This window comes from Vulpes lagopus, chromosome 16, assembly GCF_018345385.1.
Source record: "Vulpes lagopus strain Blue_001 chromosome 16, ASM1834538v1, whole genome shotgun sequence".
Taxonomy (NCBI): Eukaryota; Metazoa; Chordata; class Mammalia; order Carnivora; family Canidae; genus Vulpes; species Vulpes lagopus.
In genome coordinates, this window is record NC_054839.1 from 16424403 (window position 1) to 16446938 (window position 22536).

A 22536-nucleotide genomic window follows, 5' to 3' on the forward strand; every position below is an offset into this window, starting at 1 on the left:
GAGATGTAGATCTGGGTCACTAGCCTAAGGTGGCTTTTTTTTTTTTTAAAGAATTATTTATTTATTTATTCATGAGAAACACACACACACACACACAGAGGCAGAGACACAGGCAGAGGGAGAAGCAGGCTCCACACAAGGAGCCCCATGTGGGACTCAATCCCAGGTCTCCAGGATCACACCCTGGGCCGCAGGCGGCGCTAACCGCTGCGCCACCGGGGCTGCCCCGCCTAAGGCGGTTTTTTAAAGCCTTGTTGCACTTAACCAAGGGAAGTATGTAGATGGGGGCAGATGGGGCTGAGGACATTCCTGTGCCTTGCCAACACTCAGGGTGCTCCCTGAACTTTAGTCTCCCCCTATGTCAGATGGGAATAATAACATTATTCACCATACAGATAGGCAGTGATGATAAAATGCAGTATATAAGGCAGGAAAACAGAAGCCAGTGCCTGGAAAAAATGAGTGCTTGACAATAATCAGCCACTTACATGATTCTACAATTGTTTTCTTTCTAGAAGTTTTATTTTCTGAGTAAGGAGATTTGTGGGGGAAAAATGTCTGGGCTGCTGTTGCTTCAATGTTTCCAATTTCCAAGGGTTGTTAACAGTTGCTATATATGCAATAAATCCCATGCTGTCAAAGTGAAATTAGGTATCTTGGCAAGACTTTGTCATGTGAACGTGTGTTCTGACTCATGAAAAGGGAGGAGGTCATCTGCAGGATTTCCCAATTGGGCCACAGGCTCCTCAGAGGGTGTAGGAGGTTTTCACCGGATGGGTGTTGCAGGGAACATAACCTGTGAAGTCTGCTCTAGCTGAATAAGAGAAGTGATTCAGATGTAAGGCTTTCAGATGCATTGACTTAGAGGTGTTTGTGAATCCATTCTAACCTCCGCTACCTTTTTTTTTTTTTTTGATAAAACAATGTTTTAAAATTGAATTATATTTGACATACATTATTATATTAGGTTCAGGTGTACAACATAGGGATTCGATATTCTTATACATTACAAAATGATCACCTCAAGATGTCGTCTAGTCACCATCTGTCACTATGGGAAGTTATTACAATATTATTGACTCTATTCCCTGTGCAGTACTTTACATCCCTGGGACTTACTCATTTTATATCTGGGCATCTGTCCATCGTAATCCCTTTCACCTGTTACACCCACCTTCCTTTTGGCAACTATATTTGTTCTCTGTATCGGTCTGTTCCTGTTGTTTTCTAGATCACACATATAAGTGAAATCATATGATTTGTCTTTCCCTGTCACTTAGCATAATCCCTCTAGATTCATCCATGTTGCAATAAATGCAAGATCTCATTCTTTTCAATGGCTGAGCAATATTTCATGATATATATATATATCTCACATTTTTTGTATCTATTAATCTATTGATGAACACTTAGGTTACTTTCATATCTTAGCCCTTGTGCTGCAATGAACGTAGAGGTACATATATATTTTCAAATAGTGTTTTTGTTTTCTTTGGATAAATACCTGGAAGTGAAATTCCTAGATTGCACGGTCATTCTATTTTTAATTTTTTAAGAAACCCCTGTACTGTCTGTAGTGGCTGCACCAACTTCTCTTCTGGCCAACAGTGCATGTACCCTCCACTACCTTTAATTCAAGAGAAGAAATACTATTTTTAAGACACTAAAGGTCTGTTCTTTACAATAGAACAGAAGTTTTGAAAGAACACAGTTGTAGGCAAGCCATCTCATTGTAGGAACAAATCATTAGCTTTTATTCCTTGGAGAAATAGAATGAGTATTATCCTCTGCCTATCTTTCTCCAAGGGATGTTGTAAGAAATAATTAGATACAGTGGTCCCTCCCTTATCCATGGGGGATATGTTTCAAGACCCCTAGTGGATGCCTGAAACCATAAATAATACCAAATCCCATGTATACTATGTTTTTTCCCTATACATACATACTTATGATAAAGTTTAATTTATAAATTAGGCACATAAAGAGAGAAACAACAATAGAAGACAATAAAATTGAACAATTATAGCAAAATACCATAATAAAAGTTATGTGAATGTGCTCTCTCTCTCTCTCTAAATATCTTATTGTTACTGTGCTCACTCTTTTTCTTGTGATGAGGTGAGATGACAAATGCCTACAAGAGATGAGGGAGGTGAGTGACATAGGCATTATGACATGGCGTTAGACTACTGGTGACCTTCTGATGAGGAAGGTACATCAGAAGGAAGATCATCTGCTCTCAGATCACATTTGACCACAGGTACTGAAACCATGGATAAGGGGGGACCACTCACTGTAATTTGGCAAAGTATTTAGCAGTCCCAATGCAGACAGATGCTGCAAATACACAATGAAGTTATCTTTCCTGCTTAGTGGGCTTGCACAACCTGTGGATTTGGGGAAGATATCTGGCTCGTGAATTCTCTCTCGTAAGAGGATTACTAAAATGATGTCTCAGAAGTTTGCTGGCATTCTGAGATTAAAGAAGCTGCCATGAAAGATACAAAGTTCTGAAAGGAAAGACATTTTATTGTTTCGGAGAGGCAAGAAAGAGAGGAAGGTGTGGTGATAACAGGTACTGTGTCTTAGGTTTTTAAATATAAGATATTTTCCTTTAAGAATATCTCAGCATCTTGACGTAGTTCCCTTAAAATTAAACAACCTGGTGTGCACTTTTTCAGGAGCACGTGTAGCTTTACACCTATATCTCTTTGTCTTCCACAGGTTGATTATACATTCACAAAAGTCATTACTGGTGACCTGATAAGCAGTGGCTACAGATCAGTCCTGTCTCGGCTCCTGTGTTTTAAAAAAAATTCTATATTTTCACTTTCTACTCAGTGGGTTCTTATTGTGGCGGGATGTTGCTATTCCCATATATCGTTCTGAAATTTGCAAATAGAACTCTAATCTTTTATATTAACTTGGGTGGCAGTTAATGCTACCTAGATTTAACTGGACTTGATATTTTGAGAGTAAGTAATGTTTTATTTACTTATTAGATTCTAATTTATATTACAGTGTTAATGAATGAACTATTTGTCAGATGACCACTTGGGGAATTCCAATCTATTTTGTTCGTTCCCAAGGAAACAGAAGCTATCATATCTGCATCAGCTCCCTATGTATTTTGGCCATTGTTTTCATGAGAGACAGCTGTGGCATAAGAGAAAGGTCACGAACAAGTGTCTAAAAGCCTGGAATACGGGCAGCCCTGGTGGCTTAGTGGTTTAGCGCTGCCTTGGCTCAGGGTGTGATCCTAGAGACCCAGGATCAAGTCCCATCTTGGGCTCCCTGCGTGGAGCCTGCTTCTCCTTCTGCCTGTGTCTCTGCCTCTCTCTGTGTCTCTCATGAATAAATAAATAAAATCTTTAAAAAATAAAAAAAAAAAAAATAAAAGCCTGTAGTACTACCTTTAGACTTTCTCCTTAAGCCTGTGTGACCTTGGGATAACATGTTTTCCCCAGTCCTCATGGCAGCTAAGAAGATAAAATGATATGATGCTTTGCAAAGACATTGAAAAACTATGAGGTATAGAAATGTATTATTTCAAGCGAAGTCATCTGTAATTAGATAGCCCAATAATGAATAAAAAATCAAATCTATGGATTATGCAGGGTGATGCATGAATAATTTTTCATGAAGAATTGGATTTCTCCATTTTTTATTGCTATTGCTAAATTCCAAAGTCTGTAAGAGTTCCTAGCGCATAGTATGTGCTTTTTTGTAAAAAAAAAATTGCAAGTGAAAGACTACAGATAAGTGAAATTTTTAGTTATAATTTCTTCCTTTTGCAAACATTTATGGAAGGCAGTTAGCAGATAGATTTGTGTAAGGCAAGATGAGAAAGAAAAGAGAATTAACACTTGCTTAATGTCCACAATGGGCCAGACACTGTACTATGTGTTTTATATATTTTATTGCAAAGAATCAGTTACCTCTTCAAAATCAATTTAACATTTCTTCCTTATGCTTCAGGAAAAGCAATGAATCATGCATCTATGTAAAGAACTCATTTGCTATTTCCCTTACTCCATTTCCTGTGCCAATTCAAAGCAAAACCAAATCAACAACCTTGTTTAAACTGATAAATAGAACCCAAAAAATCCTGTTTCTTGATCATTTGATAATAGCTACCCACTGTGCTTGAAAAGCCAATTAGAGAGCTGAGGACCCTGTGCATAAAATAGTCAGGCTTGGCTCTCTGATGGCTGGTGGGTGAGCTAAGAGCCATGAGTAATGGAGATAACTGGACTCACATCTCAAGCAATGGCTGTTGCTTGTAGCAAAGTAGAAGACAGCTTAGGCTGTTTGCAAAGCCTTTCTGATTTCTCCACCCTGTGAAAATGGTGAGCAGCACCATCTACCCATTGCTGTGGTCATACTGTTTGTATCCCTGTCCTCGAATGTCTAGGATGAGCACAGAGCTAGGGACCCTTTCTCAGGGAGGAAGAGAAACAAATGGACTGAAATGGGTGTGCGGGAGATGTCCACACATTACTAGTAAATAGATGTGAATAAGTTAAAATGTTTTTTAAACTCCATTTCATTAAAATAGCAAGTAAAGCTACATCATCACCATGATATAAGATTAAACTGGCACCCTAGAGCCTCATTTCACACTTTTTTTTTCTGGTTCCTAACAGCATTCTGCTAATATCACACCCATGAAGAATTTTCCCGAATAAAAACTTAGATCATTTTAATAACAACTTCTTTCTTTAGATATATAATTATGATAGTCATGATGCTAACATTTTAAAGATTGAGTTTTTTGTTTTTATTTTGTTTTATTAGTTTGCCAATTTGGATTTTTTTTTAAGAAAACAGGTTTTCATCCTAATGTCTCAGAAAAATCTGCTCTTCTCCTGTGTTCTTTCCTCCTCCCATCCTCCTCTCTCTCTTTCCTTCTCTCTTCCTCTCTTTTTCTTTGCTCCCTGACTCATGCTTTTCTTTCCATAAAGACTGATTACAATGGTCCCTTGGCCAAGTCCTCTGGCAAATTCCATGTGGGTCCCTGGATGGGCTCAGGGCTCCGTGAATAGAATTCTGGGTTACACTGAATTAAGTCAAGTCATCAGTTTCAGCTTTGGCTGCTTTTCACCGGCTTCAATTTTCAGAAGCCAGCTACCATGTCAGTTTTAAGGTTTTAAAAATTTACTCCTGATGCTTACGCAGCCTGGTTCCAGCATATCTTACAAATGTTTTGCATACATCTTAAAATTGTTTCTTCAATAAAAGAAGTTCTTTCCATTTGCTTGAGAAGATGATTTTTTTTTCCTTGAAGGGTTTGCTTTCCTTAAATAGCAGAACACCTTGATATTTTCTCCCCAGTGGTGAGTACGGAGGAATTAAAGGAATTGAACAAAGCATATTTTGAATGTGGTGAAAGAGAAATCTTAAATTCTTGGCCTGGCTAAATGATTATTTCATATGCTCTTTTATTTAATGAGTTTTAAAGCAATTCTTTAAAATCATTTGCTGAATTTTTTAAAAAAGATTTTATTTATTTACTCATGAGAGAGACACTGAGAGAAGCAGAGACACAGGCAGAGGGAGAAGCAGGCTCCCAGCGGGTAGCCTGATGCCAGACTTGATCCCAGGACCCAGGGATCACTACCTGAGCCTAAGGTAGACGCTCAAACACTGAGCTACCCAGGGGCCCCCATTTTGCTGAATTTACATGAATGTGTGAATTTAAACAGCCTGGCTCTGTATCATTCATTCAACCAGTACTCATTGTCACCATAGGCAGATGCAGGTGCTGGGAATATGCCAACCGACATGTCCCTGCCTTCATGAAAGTTCTGACAAGAAACTAGGTAATAACATCCTGATAAATGCAATGAGGACATACATGAGGGGCAACTAACAAGACTTGGAGGGTGAGAGAAGGCTTCCTAGAAGAGCAATGGTGTGCTGGAACTAGCTCTTATGGGCTTGCGAGACCACTGGTTAAATTGTCAGGAAATCTGCGAACCAGTCATTAAATAGTGATCACTAAAAGTTAAATTGTATAAACTTAAAATTATATACATTATACTTAAAACAAAGGTGATATATACTCAAGACTCATTACTTCCTAATTATTTACTCTTATCTATGCTCTTGAAGTTATTTGAGTCAATTATATCAGTAAGGGGGAAAAGTCATATTGTAGTGTGCTACTCTGTTCAGTGACATCACATTGTAGCTTAAAATCATCATGGTGGGAATATTTACACAACAGAAATTGGCAAACACTACCACCTATCATGTTTACTGGATTGAGAACTGGTTGTGCAAGCAGGACACCACTGAATCTTGGAAGTGAAGTAAAGTGAAGTGAAGAAATAATAAATAATGCCTGACAAATGGTGTATATTTGGTTTTGGAATGGAGAGGATAGGATGTTGCAAGATGAAGAAATATCATGGGCAAAAGCATGGAGGTGACAGAGGATGGTTCTTCTGAGTTCTTCTGAGCCAAGGCTGTCTTGTATATCTGGCACATACAGAGGTTCTCTTATCTCTTATGTTAAAAGGTCTAGGAGGACCCAGCCTCTGTTAGTCTAATTCACTACTTCCTCCACAGCATCTAGTATGGTGCTTGGCAGATAATCAATGCTCAATAAATATTTGCTTTGATAATTTCAGGCAGTGAGAGTGGTGAGAGTGGCCTGGAGAGGGGTGGCAGGCTAAGGACAGTATCATGCAGGGCTACATCTCAGCTTCACTCTAATGGCAACAGGGAACCATGGAAAGCTGGTTAGCAGGGGAATAATGTGAACATATTTGCATTTTCAGCAATCCTTCTGGTTACAGTATAAGGGATAGATAGGAGAGGGGCAAAACCAAGGGCAAGGAATTAATTAGGAGGGTGTAATCCCTGTGGGAGATGGTAAAATCGGGGGTGCGGCTGCTATGGATGGATTCAAAAGAGATTGAGAAGGACCCCATGACAGTGGGGTCTGTCATGGACCAACCATGAGGGCAAAGGAGAAGGGGAAGTTGAGGAGTCAGCTGGGCTTCTGGCTAGGATGAAGTGTGGCAGAGGGGCTCTGTTTGGACCAGAGAGTCCTGGGGAAGGAGGATTTGTGGGGAGGAAACGAGTGCAATTTTGGACAGAACTATTGGAGGTGACAGGTGGAGGTGTGTGGCAGACCGTCAGATAAACAGGTGTGATCAGGAGAGTAGTCTGGGCTAGGAGAGATTTGGGATGAAAGCTACTCCTGTTGCTGTAGTGAAGTCAGAATTCTGTGTCCCAGGAGGTCCCACTCTCCTGTGCACAAAAGCTCTTTTTGTTACCCATTTTCCCCCGAGTCCCATATTTTAAAGATATTTTGTCCAGCTAACAGGTTATGTGCATAAAAAATAAAATTAAAAAAATGATCGATTTTCACTTTATAAGGCATCTAAGTTATGTGGCTGGTGTTTTAAGGTATATTCTGGGATAACAAAAAGAAAGAAAAGATATGCAAAACGTGTTTAGAAGAAAAAGACTGACAGAGTGCTATATAATTCAAAAATTTCTGGCAGATATGTCTCTGCCTCTCTCTCTCTGTGTCTCTCATGAATAAATGGATAAAATCTTAAAAAAAAAAAAACAACTTTCTGGCAGAACAAGCAGCCATAAACACACAAAGGTAGCTCCTCCATGAGTTTAAACATAGGCTGGCCATGGCTATGCCTGTCCAAAGCCAGCAGGATGGCACCCCCGGGCAGAAGGAGGCGCTCAGAGCTGGGGACACCCGTGTGTGGGGAAGGCGAGGCTACTGAATTCCTGCAGCCTGACCCTCCGCTGCCCCTGGGAAGCATGGTTCTGAGGAAGGAGTCCTCCTTAAGGCAGGAGGATGTTGGAAGAAGGCTTTCAGATGAGTGAGAAGGTATCTTCCTCTGTTTCTAAGAACACACTAAATGTTAAAAATGGAATTGGCGGGATCCCTGGGTGGCGCAGCGGTTTGGCGCCTGCCTTTGGCCCAGGGCGCGATCCTGGAGACCCAGGATCGAATCCCACATTGGGCTTCCGGTGCATGGAACCTGCTTCTCCCTCTGCCTGTGTCTCTGCCTCTCTCTCTGTGACTATCACAAAAAAAAAAAAAAAAAAAAAAAAAAAAAAAATGGAATTGGCTTCCAATCACCTATTCTTGAGTAGGCTTCATTAAGTGTAATCTTCTCATCTTTTGCCCTGAAGTTAAAGTGAAGGAAAATCTTAAGATAAATCTCCAAAGGTTAGAGATAATCAGGAGTTTCCCTTTATCATCAAAAGAAGGGGGAAAAATTTTTTTTAAATCTCTTTTACATGGGTGGAAAGTTAAAACTAGTTTGCTTTAGATGCATTTCCTATAAATGCATCGTAGGCACTTTCCTCAAACCTTCATTTTGCTTTATAAGAAAAAGGTGTCTTTTTTTTTTCTTTCTTTTCTTTGTACCTAGCATCTAAAAAATCTGGCTCTGTTATGCAGTGATGTCACAAGCAGGAATAGACCAGATTCTGGTTTTCTGTATAGAAATGGAGAAATCAAAGAATAAAAGATGTTTCAAGGAGGTCACTGTTGCTTAGTGAAATATTATAAGTAAGAGCTGACAGGCAGAATAGAAACTTTGAAATTTGAATAACCAGAGAAACTATTCTGAGAATTCTGAATCAAAGCATCATTGAGAATTTGCTCTTTTCTTTTAAAAACAAAATTAAAGGAGAAATAGAAATAGAACTTTATAAATAGTACGGCCATTTGCTTTTTTTTTTTTTTTCTCAGAAATCAGGGAGAAGGAACAGAACCACTTGTCATTGCAGCAGGCCAATTGTTCCCTTAACGTGAGAATAACGTGAGATTGGGCAGAGGCCCCCTGACATTCCTCTAAAACCTTTTGCTGTGCTGGCACTGGTGCCACCACCAGGTGGGGAGTCGAGTAAGTTGCTGACAGCCTTTATCCAATGCCACTGATCCCTCCAGCCTCCTTCCTTTTGAAGGCTTTGTTCATTAGCCATTTCTTTAGTGCCATGCCATTCCATGTCCCAGGCCACGTGGAAATATGTGTTCCCTTCAGGATGATTCACCGCCATTGAAAATAACACCAAGCACGAGTGCCGTTAAGTGCAGGTGTGTGTATTGTACAACTGCTCCTCTGATCTGAGATGCTGAAGATAAGCTGGAAGCCCATCATGGATGAAGCAAAACCATAGAGTCAATCAACACTCTTTAGGATTTACACATCAGAGACATTTTCAATACCAGCAATTAAAATATTGTACCTGTAAGAGTGGTTTTGATTGGGTATGTTCCATACTAAGCATTTTACATGGATGATACAGTTTTACTCTCAAACAACCCTATAAGGAGGTACTACTAGCATCTTCATTTTTAAGTGAGTTACTTGCATTTAGACAGATAATTTGCCCCAAGTCCACAACCCAGTAAAAACCAGATCTGAAGTCTGTCTGATGTCAAAATCTGATCTTATAACCTTTATGCTATTTTAAAGAATCCTAGGCTGACTTCAAGTACATCTTAAAGTATTTTTGTTCTTTATTGTTGAAGTCTCTCTGGCCTTATACTTTCATGTTTCAAGTTCAACTCAGCAAAATTTGCTGTTTCTTCCATGTGTAAAATGACATGTTGGGATGGCCCTATGTAGAATGTAAGAACAAGTTAGATGTAACTCCTGTTGTCAAATAATTTATAATCTTGGGAAGGAAAAGGGAAGTACGCAAACAACTAAAACACACGAAATAATATGCTGGCTGCTTTAAGAAGGGCACACATAACCTAGGAACTCAAAGACAAACACTACTGGCATAAAAATATATTTACTTAAACTAAATTCTAAACAATGTCTTCATATCTGAAAGATGGTATTTTCTACATGTGAATTCCCAAGATATCACTTATGCCTGAATGTTTTGAAAGAAAACAGATCCAGAGAAAAGAAAAATATCTGGATACTAGAAAAGGAAACCTAACCAGTAGTGAAGACATAATGTTCACCACACTGCTAACTGTTTAGAACTGGAAAAGCACATTTGAAAGAAACCTTCATTTCACAGATGAGGAAACTAAGACTCACTAGCTAGAGGCAGGTATTACTACATTCTATTTTCCATCCTCTTAGGTTTCTTTTCTTTCTCTTTTTTTCTCCCCATCTTCATTTGTGCTATAGACTGGGAAAGAATTGTCTGGAGAAAATTAAGTATCTGGAGGCCACTCTAGTATTAATTGAATGGATGGTTTCAATTGGAATTTAATAAGTCTTCCTTCTTAATTTAGATTATATCTGACAAACCAATCTTTTCCTGGATTAGATTTGAAATTATTCCTAATACAGTTAAATTATATTGAGTGAGATCAGTTTCATCTTCCCTGATAGGATAAGGAGACACAACACATCTGAAATTCACAGGCAGAGCCTCAGCAAGTATTCTTCTCCCTCTCCTTGGGAAATTTCCAGAAACCTGCAAAGTTCTTTGATTTGGGTGGGTAACAGAAGTGGTAGAATAATGAGGGAGCTTTCCTGTCTGCCATGAAGACTAGGAAGATGGTGAATGTAGTAAGTGTGGTTGGGGCTTGAAGAATTACCAGTACTTGTTTCTCATCAGAAGGTTCTCTGTAGTGTGTTTTAGGCAATAGCCCTCCCTTAGAAGGCTGGTTCCTCCAGTGCTGAAGTATATGTGGACCAAGTGGGAAGACACTTATTGAGGAAACAGTGGCATGCTGGGAAAGTCTTTTTCTGTGGATCAGACCATTTACAGTAGCAATTCCAAGTCTGCCACTTGTTAGTTGCATGACCTCAAGCAGGCTACTCAATTTCTGTAAATTTAACATTCTTTATTTATAAAATCAGGAGACTGATGCTCTATAAGATTGCACCAAGGGTTTGAAATAAATATATAAAACATCTAGAAAGAGACTGACATGGGAGCCTAGGAGCTATTTTGTCTTTGACTGTATTCTTCATGCCTGGTATATGATAAGGCGTTTGTTGAATGAATATACTAGCTGGTCAACTACTGGTGGACATGTAATTGGTACTAGGTGATTATTTGTTCATTAAGAACCAACAGGGACGCCTGGGTGGCTCAGCGGTTGAGCACCTGCCCCTGGCTCAGGGCGTGATCCATGGTCTCAAGACCGAGTCCCACATCAGGCTCTCTGCCTGGAGCCTGCTTCTCCCTCTGTCTATGTCTCTCTCTCTCTCTCTCTCTCTCTCTCTCTGTGTGTGTCTTTCATGAATAAATAAATAAAATATTAAAAAAAAGAACCAACAGTTTTAGTGTGCTTTTGTTTCCAGTCTAAACATATGTACACATACATATATATATACACACACATATAATGATATATGTAATATATATTATATAACATATAATATTATACAAAGAATACAAAAACCAAGAGTTTGAAGTAAGTGCCATAATGTTATTATCAAAATTTTATAGCTTGATTATACAATTTGGTATAGCCAATGTATTTTTTAAAGTGTATTTATTTAAATGATCTCTGCACACAACATAGGGGTTGAACTCATGACCCTGAGATCAAGAGTCACATGCTCTTCCGACTAAGCCAGCCAGGCACCCCTAGCCAATGTATTTTTTTTTAAAGGAATGTCAGTGTCCCCTATATTCAACAGTTTAGCTGTGGGCTAACTAGGAGAGGAAAGAATCTGATAATATGTACAAGAACAGACCTAAGACAAGAATGGAGCACAAGCATACATGGTGGGAACAGATCTTTACGTTAGTCAGCAAATTCCACTAATTCAGGATCAGTGACTAGGTAAAAAAAAAAAAAAGCTGTTCTCTCCTGCAGATATGATGAGAACCTATGGCATTAGAGGAGGGGAATTTCATATCTGAAACTGTGGTGTGTTCATCTTCTGCCTTCAGATAGAAACAGGGAGAGCAAAGTAGACTTTTATACTTTGTACTACCAAAACTTCAGGAAAGGTTGGAAGCAATAAATGATGAGACTCGGTAAGAGAATGATTCCATTAGAATTTAGCATGGTGGGAAGCACTAGGTATAGTTGTGAAGGGAATCAGACAGAAAGAGACAATTTGAGTCCTTTTGGCTTTGCCACTCTGTTTCCTCATCTTCTCATGAAGGTTTTACTGAAAGTCTTTGAACTTTCTCTTAATGCTTGGTCTACTCCGCAGATATTTACTGACCTCCGCTCTTGTGTGAGATTGGCTTCAGAGGTGCCCTCTTTGTTATAATGCAGTGATCTGGCAACATGGCAACATCAGAACCTTCTATGCTCTCCTTATGCACCATGAGGCCCCTCTAAGTTACTTAGCCTTTCTAAAGCCTTGGTTTCCTTATCTGGAAAATAAGGTGGGAGGTTCCAGCTCATCACAAGCATTGTTATAAATATCATATAAAGTACATAAAGCACAGTATAGTCCTTTGAAGTAAGCATTCAACAGGATCTAACAGTTATAAACATGCTTGCTTTTCTGAAAGCGGCTTTAGAATGACTTCTAACAGCAACTGGTGTAATAAGTTAAATGATTCTTTAAGGAGAAGTTGTCAATCATATCCTGGAATAAAAAGTCATTTTAATTTGTAAGCTTTACGACTCTCAGGATAACTGCCCAACCTTCACCCCTACCCTCAATTAGGAAATAGCTTCTGGCCTTGCTCAAAGCCTTATCAGAATTTAAGGAAGCCTTGTTATGTAATTATTCCAGTGGAAGTGTAGAAATCTAGAACTTTGAATTCAGTGAGACTGTTTATCAATGGTGACTGAGGGTTCCCTTGAAAAAGGAAAAAATACATGAGGTGCCTGGGTGGTTCAGTGAGTTAAGCATCTGACTCTTGATCTCAGCTCAGGTCTTGATCTCAGGGTCATAAGTTCAAGCCCTGCTTTGGGCTCCACACTAAGCATGGGATCTACTACTAAAAAAAAAAAAAAAAAAAAAAAAAAAAAGGAAAAATGCAGCCCTCCAGTTCTTAGCAAGAATGTAGATTTTAGACTTTAGTTCATGCATGACTTCATGGATGTGGCTTATATGGAAAATGAAGCTACCTATTTCTAAATTCCATTCCCTTGATGCAATAAAGCTTCTTTTGGAACATATCCATCACATCAGCAAATCCTATTGGTGTTTGCTGCTAAATATATCCAAATTCCAAACACCTGTTGCCTCTCCACGATATTTTGATGCTGACTTTGGTTGTTCTTCAAACCCTCTTCTACATTGCAGCCTGCCTCCTACCCCTCTTACTTGCAGAGCCTGGCTGCTCTCCTCTCTCTCATTCCTTAACTCTCTCCCCTTTGCCCTGCGTCAAGATTACCAGATACATTTTTTTTTTTGTTTCTAGCTCATTTGACATTTCTTGTCCTGTTATTTTATGACCTGCTATACTATATCCTCTCATGTGAGTGTACCCTTACGTGCCCTATATTATTTCTACTCTTGATTTTGACATTTCTCACAAGGAAATGTGTCTTTTTAAAAGCACATTCCTTATTAACAACCCTCCTATTATAATGTAGTTGGACAAATTCCACAAAAATGTCTCATCCACATTCTGGTAATAGAGAGTCCATCTGACCTCTTCAAGATTTTTTAATAGAATAACTTGAATACGTATGCACATGCTCCAGTGGAAATCCTTCAAAGTGTGTGATGGTCTCAAACTTCAAACACTTTTGTCCAAGTGCTTCTTATACCTTCTTCTCTAGGGCTGTTTTGAATATCAGCAACCTTAGCATCTGGTTACTCAAGCACTGCGGGGATGGATCGTGGTCTCTCAAAACAACATGAATCGGTGTCTAGGCAATAAATTTGAGAGGAATAAATGGTTGCTATCTTTTCCCAGGAAAGGAAGAAAATAGCTTTTTGTGGAATGTGCAAATGTGCTATTGCCTCAATGGATGGTGGTAATTTGGAGAATCCTCCTTTATACAAGCTACCCCAAGCTCATTAAAACCCAGAGGTAGGCTTACAAAACTCTTGGCCTGTCTATCTCCCAAGGAGAGAAAGAGAAAGGAATCCAGGGCAGATTTTTTTCTTACCCATTTCCTACCAGTTCACCCCAAAAAGCCCAAATCTGGTTTGACTCAGACTCCACCAAGGAAGCCTAGTCTGATGCCATGGCCCTCTTTCTGCCCTGCCAATGTCCCCCCATCACACATCCACTCCTCCTTGATTATATCTGAAATCTCTTCCACAAAGGATTTTAAAAATCAAAGAAAGCTACGCATGCATCTCTTTCCTTGCCAGATTTTTGTGTGAATTACTTTCAATTAAAATGCAATCGCTCAGTCAACAGCCAGGTTTAAAGGCCTGACATAGATTTGGTTAGTGTGTCATGGCAGGGAGGCCAATAAAAAGAACATAAGGGCTAAGTGCATTCATCCTTGTGGCCGAAAAGGGGCAATGAAGAACAGGCTGGGGACCCTTTGCAAACCTCCTAATTTTGCTTAAGGTAAGTCCTGTTTATCTTCAACTGAATGGAGACAAACTGAAATTCGGCACCTGGTATTTGTGTATTCTCCAAACCCAGAAACTCTGTCTCATATGATTTATGAAAATGTACTTTTCTTCTTTTAATGTGCGCTTGACTTCATACAAAGGAGCATTTTCCCCTGAAGATTCATTAATGAAGTTTACGCCATAGTCTTAAAAAAGAAAATCAGATGAAATGTTTAATTATTTACGATTGAACATATAGAACATTTGCCTCGTTTGCACAGCTGAAGATATAATTAGAAGTTCCTAGAGAGAGAACAGGCTGAGGGTGTGCAGAAATTTCAAACATATTAGAAGGAAAATTTCCCTCCAAATTGCTCACAAATGTGAGGGATTAGTCAATATACCTGGGGCTCTCTGAAATTCCATGATTTTGAATAGCTGAGAACTAAAAGATTACTTCCTTTCTCAATGCCATTTTGTTGGACATTTTAAATGAAGTAGCTCAACAGGAAAAGCTCTCTGACAATGTATTCGAATTGATAATCCCAGCTGACATACATAGTTACTTCATTTTTAGATGACTGCATTTTCCTTATTAGTAGAAATATGACTGATGCAAATACCTTTGCGGACACCTGCATGCTGTTTTCTTGCATGTTCATAATGGCCTCAGAGATCTTGACATCTATGGGGTCCATGACAGATTCAATGTTGAATGGTCCTTCGAGTCGCTCTGCCACCAAGAGCATCGCATCTGTTAAAATACAGGAGCATGATTTATATGAAATCCGGGAACTCCAGGTTGTTAACCTGTGTTTAAACAATTCCAACACAACTGGTTGAAAAATAACCTTTCATTCAACATTTTTATTTGCTTTTATACAATTGGAAATGGGATGGATGACTAAATATCAAAGCAGTATTTTATTTTACTTCACTTGAAGATTGAAAATTATTTTACATGTATAAAACCAGGCCTAAAGATGAGACAGAGAATCCATATTAAGATCATTGGATGTCTCTATCCAGTGTGAAGTTAAACCAAAAGAACAAAACTAAAAAGAAAACAATATTAGATCAAGGATTGGCTAAATTTCAAAAATGGAGTCTAGTCTCTTTTCTCCTGGAGGATGAGAAAAATTGAGAATGTTGGAAAAGAAGTGCTAACATGTGGATTTGGGTGAACAAATGTTGAGATCCTATTTAAGCCTATCTATGATAGGGTGAAGCATTTCTAGATTTGCAAAGAACAGATCTGCCCCTATTTTGGGTCCTCCTGTTTTAACACTCTGACATCCTTTGGAGATACAGACACAGCTCTTACTCGGTTTATTCAGGGCTTATTATGGTGTTTATCACATAGTAAGCACACAAGAGACTGTTTGTGAAATGATATTGTGCTGAACTGAAGTACTGCTTGGGAAGCTTTAGTTTTCTGGAGAAGATGGTCCTAGTGTGTTGGCAAGAGCTCTTCCTGAGGAGTGGATAGCCCTGTTGTTCTCGTACTTGGTCCATCACTGACTAGCAGAATGCCCACAGGAATAACCTCTGAGCTTAGCTAGCCTCAGACTGGTGAGGAGTATAAAAGGGACTGGTGATGAGGAGTCTCTCAGCATCTATGGTGAGGGGCATATGCCCATTACTGTGCCACCAAAAACTGGCTCAGTTTGTCTTCAGTATTCAGGGCACAGTTTGGTAAACTGCCTTCATCTGGATGGTTGAACAGAACTTCCTGTGAGGGTGATAATGTGGCTACTGGGGCTTAAAATGTGGCAAGCATGAGTGGAGAATTAAATTGTTAACAAACTAGTTTGCTCTTAATTAATTAATAGTTTGCTCTTAAATATATTTTTAAATATTGACTTGAGACTAGTGGCTGCCATATTAGAAAGCGCAGCTTAGACTTTTAACATATAGATTCCAATCTTAGATCTCAAGGTTTTGAATTGTTAAAGCTTTTGGAGGCCAATCTGAAAACATTTTCCTTCTTTCAAAATAATACACGTTTATTATCAAACACTTACAAAATACAAAAAAAACCCTCCAACAACAAAGGAGAGAGATACATCCATAAAGCTACTTCCCATAATAACACCCAGAATAGTTTGTATATGCTTTGCTTTTTTTTCCCCCTCTGTGCATAAATATTTTAAGCATGCAACTGGAAATATATCACCCATATATCATATACTATGCTTTCTAAAATAATATACCATTAATGTTAAATGATGTTTGTAGTAGGTATTTTATAGTATTAGTAAGAGGAAACCAAAATTTACTTTTATTACATACCCAACCATGCTCAAAGTCCGACATCAAAATTTTTTCAAGGTTATAAATAGTTATGAATTAGGTAGATGAGAAATCTTTTAAGAGAGATGAATTATTGTAAGAAGAATATAGTACTCTTTGGGAAGCAAAGAGTCACATCTCTAAAGAACACTCAGTTTTGTGAATAACATCAGCTTTAACGCTACCCATTGGCTTTCTGTGCCAGACTCCCAGAACTGAGTTCTGCTCTACCCTTCGTGTAATGCCACCAGAGTAAATGCACTCAAGGAGGTCCCTCTATTCTAGTTGCATCCCCAGTACTCAGTCTCATATATTCTTACAAAGATCTTGAGTGTGAACAGACTCCCAAAGAACCCCTAACAACAAATTTTCTGATTTTTTTCCCTTAGATAATGCAGACTTATCTTTGTATGTCACAGTGGGATCTTATAACAAAAGTAATGATTTCTCTGCATCTTACTGACTTAATTACCTGGCAGTGTGGACAGAGGATGCATATTGTGTGTTGGTAGTATTTTGATATTAAAGATGTTTTTTTCCCTTTAAGGTTTTCAAAGGTGGCTCACTATTATCTGAGAGCTGATCTATTTCTTTTATGTCTTTATATTGTTTTGTACATTTATTAAAAATAGTCCCCTTTACCCTTAGACTTTCCAACAGGTTTTTTGATGATGATTAATTATGACGAATGAGCAAGTTTCTCCAGATGGGTGTATTCTACTAGAAGAATCAAGAATCCTCGTACAGGAAAAAGAATTGGCCTGATGGAGTTATTCAACAAATGCAATTAAAGAAACTGAAATTATGGGATCCTTAACTATGTGTCTTACATTAGTATTTGCATAAATGATAATACAAAGAGTACTGGTCTACTACAGTGTATTCATCCAACATGAATGGGCTGACTTGAGACAGTGATACTGTTGGCCATCCTGGAAGTCTGAGGGCCACTGTGCTCTCATTAGTAGGGGGAAGTGTTTGGATTGGATGCTAAGGACTTATTGTAGTGCCATAGTTTGAAATTATGGGATCCTATCATAAAGCAGCTAGGTTTCTCTTTGGTGATTTCAGTCTGTTTCCTGCTCCTTTCCCACCACAGTGCTCGCTTGTTAGATTTCTGGGTCTGCAAACTCATCCTTTTAGACTCTAATCACCATAAAAGTCCTCGGCGGGCCTCTTCTGATCATTTGCCTATGTAGTCTTGGAATAAGGCGGTCCAACTGATGATCCTTTATATTAAACATAACCAAATGGTCACATTTACTCAAATTTCTTGCTCCTGTATTTCCATACTTTATCTCAATTCATTTATTTTTCTTATAAAAACTAATTTAAGATGATACATTTTTGATGTAGGCAGGTATTCTTTATTTTTCTTTTAATTCAGATCAGTAGTCAGAAGATGCTACTTTAAGCTATTATATAGTTTAGGCTATTACTAATTGTATATATATATATACACACACACACAAGTTTATATATATAACATATATTTATATTGTATATATTATTTATATATAATATATAGTTTATATATAATATATACTTATATATTATTTATGATCATTTTGTGATCGTTTGTGATCCTTTTTCAATACATATGTATCAAATCATTATGTTGTACACCTTATTATATACACACACTAATTATATACATTTAATTACTAAGTAAATTAAATTCTCCTTTAAACACTCAAAAACCAATGTAGATTGGCTCAAAATTTCAGAATCATCATTAAGAGTAGTAATGTGCATATAGTTTATGATACTTTATTCTACACCTAAAAATTTGTTAAGTGGGTAGATTTTATGTTACATGTTTTTTTACCAAAATAATAGTAATAGAAAGAGTAGTAATGATTATTGTGCTTATGAATTACAGAAGTGTGGAAAAGGAAACACATTTACACTGTTGGTGGGGACATAAATTGGTGCAGCCACTCTGAAGAACAGTATAGAAGTTCCTAAAAAGATTAAAAGTAAGCCTACCATATGATCTTACAATCATTTGGGTTCTGAGAAACCAAATCACCATCTTGAAAATATATCTTTATCCTCACGCCCACTACAGTATTATTTATAATAGCCAAGACATGGAAACAATGGAACTGTCCATTAACAGATACGTGGATAAAGATGTGAGATGTATATATATTATTCAGCCATAGAAAGAAAGAAATTCTGCAAGGATGGAACTTGAGGGCATTATGTTAAGTGAAATAAGTTAGACAAAGAAAGACAAATATTGTATGATTTCAGTTACATGTGTAATCTAAATAAACCTGAACTCATAGATAAAGAGAACAGATTGGTGGTTGCCAGAGGCAGGGATTAGGAAGTGGGAGAAATGGGTGAAAGAGGTCAAAGGGTACAAACTTTTAGTTAATAAGTCCCGGGGATGTAATGTACAACAAGGTGACTGTAGTTAACAATATTGTTTTGCACATTTGAAAGTCACTAAGAGAGTAGATCTTAAAACTTCCCATCTCAAGAAAGAAAATGTGTACCTATGTGTCATAATGGTTGTTAACTAGATTTATTGTGGTGATCATTTATATATATATATATATATATATATATATATATATATCAAATCATTATTTTGTACACTTTGGACTAATACAGTGTTACACGTCAATTATATCTCAATAAAAATAAAACAAAACAAAAACCAGTCACCTAAAGGTACAATCATCCCTCTGCCCAGTTCCCCTTTTTGTTTTATTTATTTATTTATTTTTTAAAAAGACTTTATTTATTTGAGAGAGAGAAAACGAGCACAAGCAAGGAGAGGGGCTGAGGGGGAGAAATAAGCTGACTCCCCACTGAGCAGGGAGCCTGATGTGGGGCTCGATCCTAGGACCGCAGGATCATGACCTGAACCAAAGGCAGGTGCTTGACTGACTGAGCCACTCACGCACCGACCAAAGCTTTTTGTTTTAAGTATACATGACAGGATTCCCCAGGGCCACAAAAGGAAAAGCAACTTTTCAGAAAATGCTTCTAGAATTTTGCATCTCTGCTACTAAGGGTCATGCTGACAGCTCCTGACTTTAGGAGTCTAGTTTAGATACATTATGGAATGAGAAAGTGGCAGTGGAAGGCCAGAGCTGACCAGTCCTGGGAAGCGAATGGCCTGTAGGCCTAGAAGCGAATGGCCACTCTTGCCAGACCCCAGATCTCAGAGGATTGAGAGGATCTGCATATCCCACTGAGCAGCCAAGAGCATCCTGCTTGACAGGTTTGCCTCCCACCGGCTGGGCAAGGCTCTCATCAGCCAAGCTCTCCAGGTCAGGACAACTTTCCTTTTTCTTTGGGGCTGATGGAAGCCATACCTCTCTCTCCTCCCAATACTTTTATGACACTAAGGCAGTGGTTGGTAAGTTTCTCTGCAATCCGTTAAGTCACAACATAGCCATAACTTACTCCAGAGGCTGCCATCCTACACTGTCTTAATTATCTCTGTGCTTTTTATATTTTGAAATATTTGGAACATTATTTTTAACTGTGCTCTTTCAGCTGTTATCTATGGCCAATTAAACAGGGCAGTGCTGGCATGTCAGCTAATGATCAGCTGATCCTTCTGCACGTATCTCCTGGGCCATACTGGATTTGTTTCTCTTTAAACAAAGACAGTTGTCTGGCTCTAGCAGCACACCTCACTTTTGCTTCTAGGTAGAGGGGACATTCAGATGAGTTAGAAATAACTCATCTCGAGGTTCTGAGGCACACAGAGATGTGGTTACCGTGTGAGAACAGGGGATGTGTGTAAGGGCTCAACCAGAAGGTGTGCATCCAAAGGTGAGGCATCAGGCTGCAGGCAAAGCTGCATGTCTAGGCCAAGGTAGTTTGCTTAACTAAGCATAGACTTTCCTGTTAAGAGCAAAGAGATCTGACTCTGATTAGTTGGCATCAGGTGCTTGTGTTTTCATCTCGGACCCTCCATTAAGTGCCAGAGAAACAATGCATGTCATGGAGTCCCATTCTGCTCATCATGACATCTACCTAATAGCAGTGGTATGAGGAATCAAATAAGATAGTGCCCGGAGAGCTGTTAGCACAATGCCTGGTGCACAACTGGCTTTCCATAAAGGTTGGCTAACACAAGGCACTACCTCCGGGGCAGAGGTTGAAAAGAGAGGACCAACATGCAAGAAACTTGGGTGGGAATGTTGACAGCAATTGATGTGAGGAGTAAGGGAGGGAAAGGCACTCAGATGACTTTAAGATGTATAGCTGGTGCTCTTTGGTATGCTAAATCAACGTTTTGATAATAGCTGCTTTGTGATGGATGAGTTCATTAGTGAGAGAAACAAGACTGCTTTATTTTCTCATGATGTGCCCCTCTGCCAATTAATGATGACTACAAAGTCTTCGATGCCCTTCCTATTGAGAGGTGGGGTTTATGCCCCATCCCCTTGAATCTGGGTGTGCTCTGTCACTGCTGTCACTAACATTGCGCAGTTTCCAGATAGGTACTGAAGAGACTAGAGCTTCCGGTTTCAGTGTCTTGTGAGACTCTACTCTGAGATCATCGTGCTGGACTGGCCATGTGTAGGTACTCCAGGTGACAGTGTCATTTGGGCTCGGATTTCCAGCCACCCTTGCTGCTGCAGACAGGATGTTTGTGTGCCCCCAGAATTCACATGTTGAAACCTAGTCCCCAGAGTGATATTATTTGGAGGGGGGACCTCTGGGAAGTGATTAGGGTATGAGAGCACAGGTCTCATAAATGGATTAGTGCCCTTATAAAAGAGACCCTAGAGCGAGAAGATGGCTGTGTATGCAAGGAAGCCGGCTTATACCAGACACCAAATCTCTCGGTACCCTGTACTTCTCAGCCTCCAGAACTGTAAGAAATACATGTTTGCTGTTTTAAACCCTGCAGCCTAGGGTATTTCCGTTATAGCAGCCCTTATGCAGCTAAGAGACCTGCATAGGAAAATGGTAACACCTCAGACATGAGTGAGATATTACCATTTCCCAGTGGATTGCCATCTAGTGACCCCAGTCAACACTGTGGGGGGCAGAAGAATCAGCCAGCTGAGCTGTAGGTGAATTCTCAATCCACTGTACTGTGATTTGTAATAATATGGTTGGTATTTTAAATTTGGGAACAATTCATTTTGTAGCAATAGGAAACCAGAGCAGCCAAATATTTACAATATTCATAAAATATTCAGATATTTTCCCAACATTTGTTTGTCAGGACCTAAATATTCAGAATTCTAGTCAATTAATATTTGACCAATTTAACAGTTATGATATAACCCCAGTTGACAAACACTGAAATAGTGAAAAAAAAATGTTGCCCTCAAGGGAATATACAAAACAAACTTGCTCTAAGTCTGCAGAGCACAGCTAGCCTCAGATTAAGATATACATTTCCCCTGGGATGTGAGCATGAGAGAGAGAGAGAGCAGGTTTGGAAAAAGGCAAATATTCTGATTTTTTTTCTAAGTATTTGACTTTATGAAGAGCAAAGGCTCTGACACGGGAGCTAGATGTTATCTCTGATCTCTGGATGGTACTGGATTAAAAACTATCTTGCTGCAGGGACTGCTGAATGTTTATGTTCTTCTAACATATAAATATTAAGTGAGATTATATATGATCAGATATATATTTTTAATTTATTTCTTGAGATTAGGAGATGTAACATCAGAAATGAGCTTACTGAATGCTACTGATTCTAACCTAGAAGGGAATGATTTTCAAAATGTTTTAGAGGAGACAAGAAGAAAAAAGCCTTCATTTTTAAATGAAGTGTTATCAGGCTTTTCCTAAATAACAATAGAGTAGAAATGACCTTGAAAATCCAGTTGGGGAGATTTGGGGGAAACAG

General features: G+C 38.7%; 1 protein-coding gene across 1 annotated transcript in view; it reads right to left on the reverse strand.

Moving 5' to 3' along the window:
• Positions 1–22536, reverse strand: part of GPC6 (glypican 6) — a 1091020-nt gene that overhangs the window by 89828 nt on the left and 978656 nt on the right. Inside the window, exon 5 of the mRNA XM_041731333.1 lies at positions 15023–15153. Within this exon, the coding sequence (XP_041587267.1) occupies positions 15023–15153 (131 nt within the window). The remainder of the gene's footprint in view (positions 1–15022; positions 15154–22536) is intronic.